Source organism: Microtus ochrogaster, chromosome 22 (genome assembly GCF_000317375.1).
Source record: "Microtus ochrogaster isolate Prairie Vole_2 chromosome 22, MicOch1.0, whole genome shotgun sequence".
In the NCBI taxonomy this organism is placed as follows: domain Eukaryota; kingdom Metazoa; phylum Chordata; class Mammalia; order Rodentia; family Cricetidae; genus Microtus; species Microtus ochrogaster.
The window spans coordinates 30,749,588-30,757,869 of NC_022023.1; the positions used below are offsets into that span (position 1 = coordinate 30,749,588).

General features: G+C 45.7%; 1 protein-coding gene across 6 annotated transcripts in view; it reads right to left on the reverse strand.

Moving 5' to 3' along the window:
- The window catches only part of Gabra5 (gamma-aminobutyric acid type A receptor alpha5 subunit), an 85,650-nt gene that overhangs the window by 64,242 nt on the left and 13,126 nt on the right, over positions 1–8,282 (reverse strand). For all 6 annotated transcript variants that reach the window (XM_005357818.3, XM_005357817.3, XM_013350237.2 and 3 more), the window contains 3 exons: positions 2,809–2,930; positions 1,129–1,196; positions 803–1,023 (listed from right to left, as the gene is read on the reverse strand). In XM_005357818.3, coding sequence (XP_005357875.1) covers positions 803–1,023; positions 1,129–1,196; positions 2,809–2,930 — 411 coding nt within the window. The remainder of the gene's footprint in view (positions 1–802; positions 1,024–1,128; positions 1,197–2,808; positions 2,931–8,282) is intronic.

The following is an 8,282-nucleotide window of genomic DNA, read 5'->3' on the forward strand; positions in this document are numbered from 1 at the left end:
GAGGAATGCAGTCATAATTTTGTCTCCTATAACTTTGAAAGCATTTCCTGAACCCCAGTGATACTCACTATGGATAGAGAGAGAGAGAGAGAGAGGAATGCAGTCATAATTTTGTCTCCTATAACTTTGAAAGCATTTCCTGAACCCCAGTGATACTCACTATGGATACCTAAAAGCTATGAAGGACTTTTGCTCATTGGTCAATTCATTGATTAGCTGAAGTGTATGGATCATTCAGAGTTAAGAGTGGCAAATGTCATTCTGAATTGCAACGATTAAAACTTATTCTTAGTATTTAAATCTTATCAAAATATAAGAAATGGGTTTCCAAACCTTGAAAAAGCTGTACAATTGCAACCAAAATGGGTTCATTTTAGGCTCTTCAGTTGGTATAAAAGGCAATTTCCCTCTTTTGTTCTCTGAAACACTACTTCAGAGGATGCTCTTGAGCATCTACCAGGAATAAAAGGAGTACAAACGCCGATGTCTGGAGACCTCACCGGCTCAGGGAAACAATCTGAACAAGCCTTAGCGTCTGCACTTCTCCAAGCACAAGCGCTCGCCGGGGGATGCACCACAGTACACACACGTGTGCCCCCACACACCTCCGTGTACCAGCACACGCGGTGTGGTGCACCGGAGTATACACTCACTCACATATGCCCCCAACACACATGTGCCCCGCACACATGTGCAGCCTTCAAATCATCTACATACCCATGAGGCACCAAGCCTGGTGCAGGTATGTTAGTCACCAGCCAAGCTGGCAGCCCCCCCCCCCCAGTGCTGCCCCACTGCTCACCGCATGGTGTAGAGTAGCGTGCCGTCATCCTCCAGCCGCAGCAGCTTGTTGGGCGTGGTCATGTTGTGTGCGATGGACTTCTTCCCGTTGTGGAAGAACGTGTCTGGCGTCCAGATCTTGCTGGCAAGGAGGTTGTTGAGAGGCAGGCGTTGCATGGGCCCCTTGAACCGCAGCCTCTCGTCTTTCCAGCTTTGCCGAAAGAACACATCTATGGTATATTCCTAATACAGAAGACGGCATCAGGGTGGCATCTCAGTAGGAGAGGCCCCTTAACATGGTCGATTCGCTGTGGGAACTGTCTGTGTTGACCAGGCTTTGGTACCTACCATTTCCGTGTCGGACACCGGACCGAAGCTGGTAACGTAGATGTCTGTTCGCACCTGCGTGATTCGCTCTGAAACACAGACATAGGTTGCTCTGGGCTGCCTCACCCGTGAGCCTCCTCTACGCTGTGCTGGTGTTCTCAGTGCAGTACTCAACTCCATCCTGTATAGCTGGTGTGTTTATGTGCTTTGTGAACCTGGAATACTTGAAAAAATAGTCAATGGGCTGGGCTGTTCCACGCTAAAAACCAAATAAGAGTACCCATCGTGTTAAAGAAATGGTTTGGGTCTCATGGTACCCCTCCTCCCTGGGGAGAAGGTCTTCTGTAGATGTGGTCTGGGATGCCGGGTCTTGAGCAGTGATGCTCCTAAACCTGGCGCCATAAGGCCAGCCTGCTGTGGGTACCGATCGGAAGCACTGGGTGTACTCAGGGAAGGAGCGATGAGCAGAGCTTGGGTGCATGCCAACACAAGTACAGACTGAAAAAAAAAAACTGCTCCTCCTTGTATGGCATTGTGAATTGTTAGAAACCCCCATCACAGGGTCTTACTGTACTTACTAAAGTGATGGGGTATACAGAAGTATCAAAACGGTCAATAATACTTGGACAGGGGCTCCTGGTTTTTTTCCCTGGGTCATGAGCAGAATCTACATTGGGAATGTACCACCACCCACACTTAACCACTTCCAGCTGCCTAGTGGCATGCGGGGCTCCAACAGTTCCCCAATTCTTTTGCTGAGGTGCGATTCCACTGCATGGTGTATATTTACCATGTCATGTAATTTTAGCGCCTGCCTTCTGGATCAGATACAAGCCCTACTGTGCCCTCTGAGCCGGAGCGGCCTGTTAGGCTCTCTGCTGAATGTAAGAGTGACACAGGCGACCTGAACGAAATTCAGCAAGACTTGATGTCAGCTCAGCCGTCATCTGTGCTTGGTCCCTCTGAGGGTGCACAGAGAGACGGGACTGTTGGGCACTGAGCCCGATAATGTCTTTCCCTGGGGTAGAGGGATGACGCCAGACCTGTGAGGACTCTTCTTGCACTTGAAGACTATGATTGCAGATCTGTGCTTTTTCCGTGAATCTTTGTTAAGGATACAGACATGAGAGAAGTCATGTCTCTTTAAGTGTGCATCTGCCCAAGGGTCTAAACCGCACGGCTTTGATGTATAGGAACCAAGGCAGCAGATAGAGCGTTTGGAAGAGACCTCCACTGGGGTTCCCCTTTCGATAAGCGGGGTCATTTTAAATACTTTAACTGTGAATTCAGTGATGAATCAGTCTTCCACTATGCAAAGACACAGAGAGAACCTTTGGTGGGCAGTGAAATTCTGATAACCATTTGCAGGAAAGTGAGTGAGAGCCATTTTGGTTACTTCCTAACACTCGGTGTCCTCAGCTTTAACAGCACCTAAGAACTTGGTTCCCTTCTAAGGAACCAGAATGAGCTGTCCGATTATCTGGAAAGCAAGAAGTCTTCAGCAATGTGATAAGGAAACCACTTCCCTCCAGCCCCACGAATCTGGAAAATAACACAGGACAAAAGATAGCTAAGTATTCCACTCAAAATCCTGGTCAAGTAGTTCTCTCCGGAACTGTCTGAATTTCACTCAGCGTGTGATTACAGCTGAGGGCGCTTTCAGCCTGGATCTTCCCAGGCCTCAGCTGGAGGCACACTCACCTCCCAGCCCAGGGCGCAATCTGTTGTCATAGCCATCCAAAAGCCCGTCCAAGATCCTGGTGAATATCGTGATGTTGTCATTGGTCTCGTCTCGCACAGAACTGGTTGGCATTTGTGAGAAACTTTCAAAGAGAAAAACAAAAGAGAGAAAATTCCAACTGCTTCTTATAAATATTTCTTTTTCAAGACAGGCACACAGTACTCCTATGGCATCTGACCTTGGAGGACTGGGATCTAGCCACTCTGCCTTGGCTGGCCACTAGGTTCCCTTCATCTGGAATATTCTTCCTTCTGCTCTAGGTGAAATGGTTGTCAACCTGATATCAAACTTCAGGTTCTACACTCTTTTTGAGGATCTGGAAGTTCTTGTTTCTTTTCTGAAGGCTGGGCTGCTCTTACAGAATGTAGCCCTCAACATTAACCTCTGTACCTGGACTAGCAAGACCATGAAATCACAGGGAATTTAAGAGCTTTATGTAAATCAGAAAAAAAAAAACAACTGAATCTCAAAGCCAGCAGTGAGAACAGGGAGGCTGAAAAATTTTAACCCAAGGAAGGTGTGGTGGCACAAACTTTCAATCCCAGCAGTCAGGAGTTAGAGACAAGTAGAACTCTGTGAGTAAAGAGCAGCCTGGTCTACATAGTGAGGTCCAGACAAACTAAAGCTACATAGTGAGACCCTATCTCAAAAAGAAAAAAGAAGTTGTACCTAAGTTAGGAGACAAGAACCAATACTGGCAGACTGGCCAACAGGAAATGAACAAGAGTATTCTGGTTTTATTCAACGGCGGGGAGTTTTTTAGATCCCAAAAGTTGGTGGAGCTGAAGCTGAAAGCCAGAATCGACCTACTTAAATGTGATCAATAAAAGCAATTATTCCCAAGAAGTTGGTGCGCTAGACACACAGCAATTCTGACCTCAGCATATACCCTGAGAAAACCAAGACTGTCTCTAACAGTGGCCCGGAAGACAATAACGCGTCTGGAGACCACAGATCCTCCTCCATTTCCTTCGGATGATTTCAGGGGTGCAGTCAGCACTTGGCATACAAACTGGTCTGGGCTTCACAGACTCAAGGCGCATTATTGGATGACATTCAGTACTCTTGGCACACTGCAAAGAAAAGCGCATGATTCCTGTCCCTTCCCTGGGAAGCCTGGCTGTGGGATGCTGTGGGAAACTGCAGAAGCACTTCATGCCATTGTTAAAATCAGCGTTGCCATCTCTCGGTGAGAGGCTGAGGCCAGACTGTGCATGCCCTTTTCCCCCTCAGCTCTTGAAAACTATGCACTTTCATTGATTGCATCTAAGCAGATCAACCCATCACTGGTCCCAAAGAGAGTCCACTTTGAATAAGCATGAAATTCTCGTGATCTAATTTTCACATCACCATTTAAACGCATACAGCTCGCTGAAAGTTCTCACAACCTAAACTTCAGTCCTGTTAGGACAGAGGCTACAGATGTACTTATCTCTCTTCTTTAGTATTTTAAAATTTCGGGTGCCCCTTATTTCTAGCACCCATAATAATTTCAGACTTTGGAAGAAACAAGGGAGCTGCTCCCCACTCCTGGTAGGTAGTAGCTGGGTGGAAAGACTTGAAACATCTGGGCTGCATAAGATGAATTCTGTACTCTAGGGTTGCTTGGCTGTCTAGTAACTAGGCACAAAATATCTGGTCTCACAGTCTCCTCAAGACATTCAGTGATTGTCCATCTGGTTATCCAATTTTAGGCAATGTCCAGCTGCCTGATGTTAAGAGGGCCTCACTATCTCTTCAATTTAACAATTAAGGTGTGAGAATATTCAACAGTAGGTGGTGTGGGAGGGCCTTCTGTCTATGTGTTGCTTTTATTGGTTGATGAATAAAGAACTGACTTGGCCCATAGCATGGGAGGATGAAGGCGGAGTCAGAAAGGAGCCATGGAGCCACTGGAGACAGACGCTGGGAACTTTTGCCGCTAAGCCACAGCCACGTTGCGATATACAGATTAATAGAGATATAAGTTTAGCCAGAAATACACTTAAGCTATTGGCCAAACAGCATTGCAAATAATACAGTTTCTGTGTGATTATTTTGTGGCTGTGCGGCCAGGACCCACAAGCAGCCCCCTCCTACAACAAGTAGGAAAAAAATAATACTTTCATATATGAGTCTATTTCCCACTACTTAAAGTACCCAAGGTCAACTTCATTCAAAAGTCTTAACATACAAACATCATGAACAGGCCATTCAGAATTTATAAACTATTTATTACTCGGGAGATAGTATTTCTGAGCACCCACACAGTGTATGTTGCCTGCCAACTAGCCATTTAGTAGCTGTCTTCATTACCAGCAGAACTGCCACATCATTGTCAAGTACAATGTCAAGGAAAGCTTATTTTAGTTAATAAATGGCCCTGAAGTACAAGGGTAACGATGTTGGCGATTTCATTACAGTGTAGTGTTAAAACCTTTCGATTTTATTATTATTGCTCTTGATCTCTCAGTATGCCTAATTTATAGGCTGCACTTTACCACAGGTGTGCACTATAGAATTTTTTTTCAGATACTGGACTAAATTTTAGGCACCCACCAGGGATTTGGGATATATCCCCACAATCAAGAGGCAATAATTTCATGTTTCAAGGGCTTTCTAAGTTGATCCATTATCAATTATGAAATGTTATTCAATCACATTGGGTAGAAACATACCTGGCCATCAAGAGAAAAAGATTTGGTGACGTCACTGGCTATTTTCATGACAGCATGCCACTATATTGCTTCTCTCTCTCTCTCTCTCTCTCTCTCTCTCTCTCTCTCTCTCTCTCTCTCTCTCTCCATATGCCTGCTGTTTCATTGTTTTGGGCAACTGCTGTGCCTCTTGGATCTGAATCTGACTTTACCCCAACCCAAGTTGTCCCCAAGGCCAGGGATAGATGCAATGTTCATGAATTCCAGAGCTGTTTCCGTTTATTGGACATATACTTAATTATTTTTATTTTATGTGCATAGGAGTTTCTCCTGCATGCACGGCTGTGCAACAGGTACATGACTGGAGCCCACAGAGGCCCAAAGAGGGTATTAGAGTTTATGAAACTGGAATTACGGATGGTTGGGAACACTATGTGGAACTGAACCAAGGTCCTCTGGAAGAGCAGTCAATGCTCTTAGCTTCCAAGTCGTCTCTCAGAATAGACACTATTTTTATCATATATTTTAAAATATCTACTTTCACTTGTCCATAATGACACTTTCCATAGAAAAATTTCAGCTCTTCCCAGTCCCGCCATAATTGCCTCCTGTATCAATTTTTGGACCTTCATGTAGCAGCATTCAGGGCTGCGAGGTGGAGGGTGTCTGAAATATTTTTTGTGTTGTATTAAATGGTCATGTGCCAGGAGTAGAAAAGAGACCTTAAGAAAAAAATCCACAGAAATGTCTCTTAGGGCAGAAGCAGGGTTGACACTGCTGCTGTTGTTAGGGGGATTTTGTGTCTTTGTTTTCCATAACGAACCCCAGAATGAATGACCTGTAATTCGTGGCTGTGCCATGTCCTGTCCTCACAGTGCTGAGGGCTATGTAAGTTCCACTTGCTCCCCTGGCACAGTGACTCCTTCACCCACAGATATCTGGGGTCTTGCTTAGGCCCCCGCCAAGCCGCAAGATCTTAGTCAGGAAGAAACCCTAGTTTGGACCAACCAACAGTTGGGGAAAAGGAAAACAGTGGGGACATACTGGGATCTGTGTTCAGTGGGAGACAGGGTGACCGGAGCCTCAGGTGGGGTCACTGCGTCTTCCCTGGTCAGGCCTGGCCAGCATCCATATTAACCCTGCTGAGTGTAGCCAAGGGGACTTTTGTGTGGCCAAGCTAAATCTGTTACCACTGACAAGCACCTTGGGCATAAAGGAAGTGGCTTTAAGTATTGGTGACTTACTCTGATTATAACTGAAGATTAATCCAATCCAATTATAAGGTTAAAATAGCTACCTTCTCTTAAAACATGAAGGTTTCCTATTGGGTTTTCAATATTGCTCATGAAAATGTACTATGCTTATCCGATGCTCCAGGCCTACCACTTTTGCACTTACTGTCTCTTCTAGAAAAGGGATTCTTAAGACAACAGAGATGCCCTTCAATACGGAACCCCAAATCTGTGGGCGCTCAGATCCCTTTTGCAATAGCTGTGGGTGTGTATAGCATCTCCACACAGCCTCCCGCCTACTTTAACCACCGCTAGCCCAGTGTGACCTGATGATTGTTAAAGCATATTACTTAGAGAAAAACACAAAGAAAAAAGTCTGCACATACTCGGCTACAGAGAAGTCAATTTTTCCAAGATTTTTAATCCAAACCAGAAATTGTGTCATCAACTTTACAGATGCTGAATCTGCGGGTATGTTGGGCCAGCTGTATAAAACCAACCTAACCTGCTCTAAAAGTCGCTACCTTTTGCATTCTCTAGCCCAGTTTATACAGAAGGCGTGAGGATGTGACCCAGTCACTCGGCTAATTTTGTTTTGAAGAATAAATGACATGATGAGCCCCATTTCCCAGCCTGATGACAGTCATAGACACAGAGCCTACAGGACAGGCAGGGACACTAGTAGGTACTGCAAAGTACAGAATGTCCCTGAAATCCCTGTCATGGCGGTCCAACTTCTAATTTCGAGAAAGTGAGTTTAGGAACCGGCATCTTAAAAAAATCTGACCCACTGAGAAGCTGGCTTTCCAGATAGTCTTGAAGAGAAATAAACTGTGAACACCTTCAGCAAGTGAAGGGGTCTCTCCCACTCTCTGTTGGCCTATCTCTGGCCTTTCCAAGGTGTTAGCTTCTTCTCGATTTCTGGTCCTTGGAGACTCGGGTTTAACTGACCTCAGAGAGAATAAGACACAGTATTTGTGGAGGCTGAGTCCTACCTGCTGATCTCCCTGCGTGGTCCTGGTAGAAAGAGGGCATTCTAAGGTTAAGCTGGAGATATATGGGCTAGCGTAGGGTAGGTGCTCCAGGCTCCAGTAGCGTCTCAGACTTTAAATGATCCTCGGGGAATCCCAGGCATGGGACCCAGTGACCAGTGTCTGAACCTATGCCAGGTACTGTGGGGAGAACTGGGGTCACATAGGAGGCAGCGTTGACCCTGACATCTATCTAGACATGAGAAGCTTTATTACTGGAGAATTTCAGAAGCGCACAGCCAGGGTAGGACCGTAGTGTCTCTCTCTCTCTCTCTCTGACATGAGAAGCTTTATTACTGGAGAATTTCAGAAGCGCACAGCCAGGGTAGGACCGTAGTGTCACTTCACAAAGCATGACGTGACAGGAACACAAGGGACAGAGAGAGCATGGCTCTAGCTAGGTTTGGGATGGGAGAAAATAGACCTGAATTTTTGAGACTGAAGATTGACTCAATCCAATAAAAGGGGCACGGGAGAACTATGAACAGTGGTTCCAAAGAGGCAACTGGTATTTGAAGAAAGAATGTGAGACCTC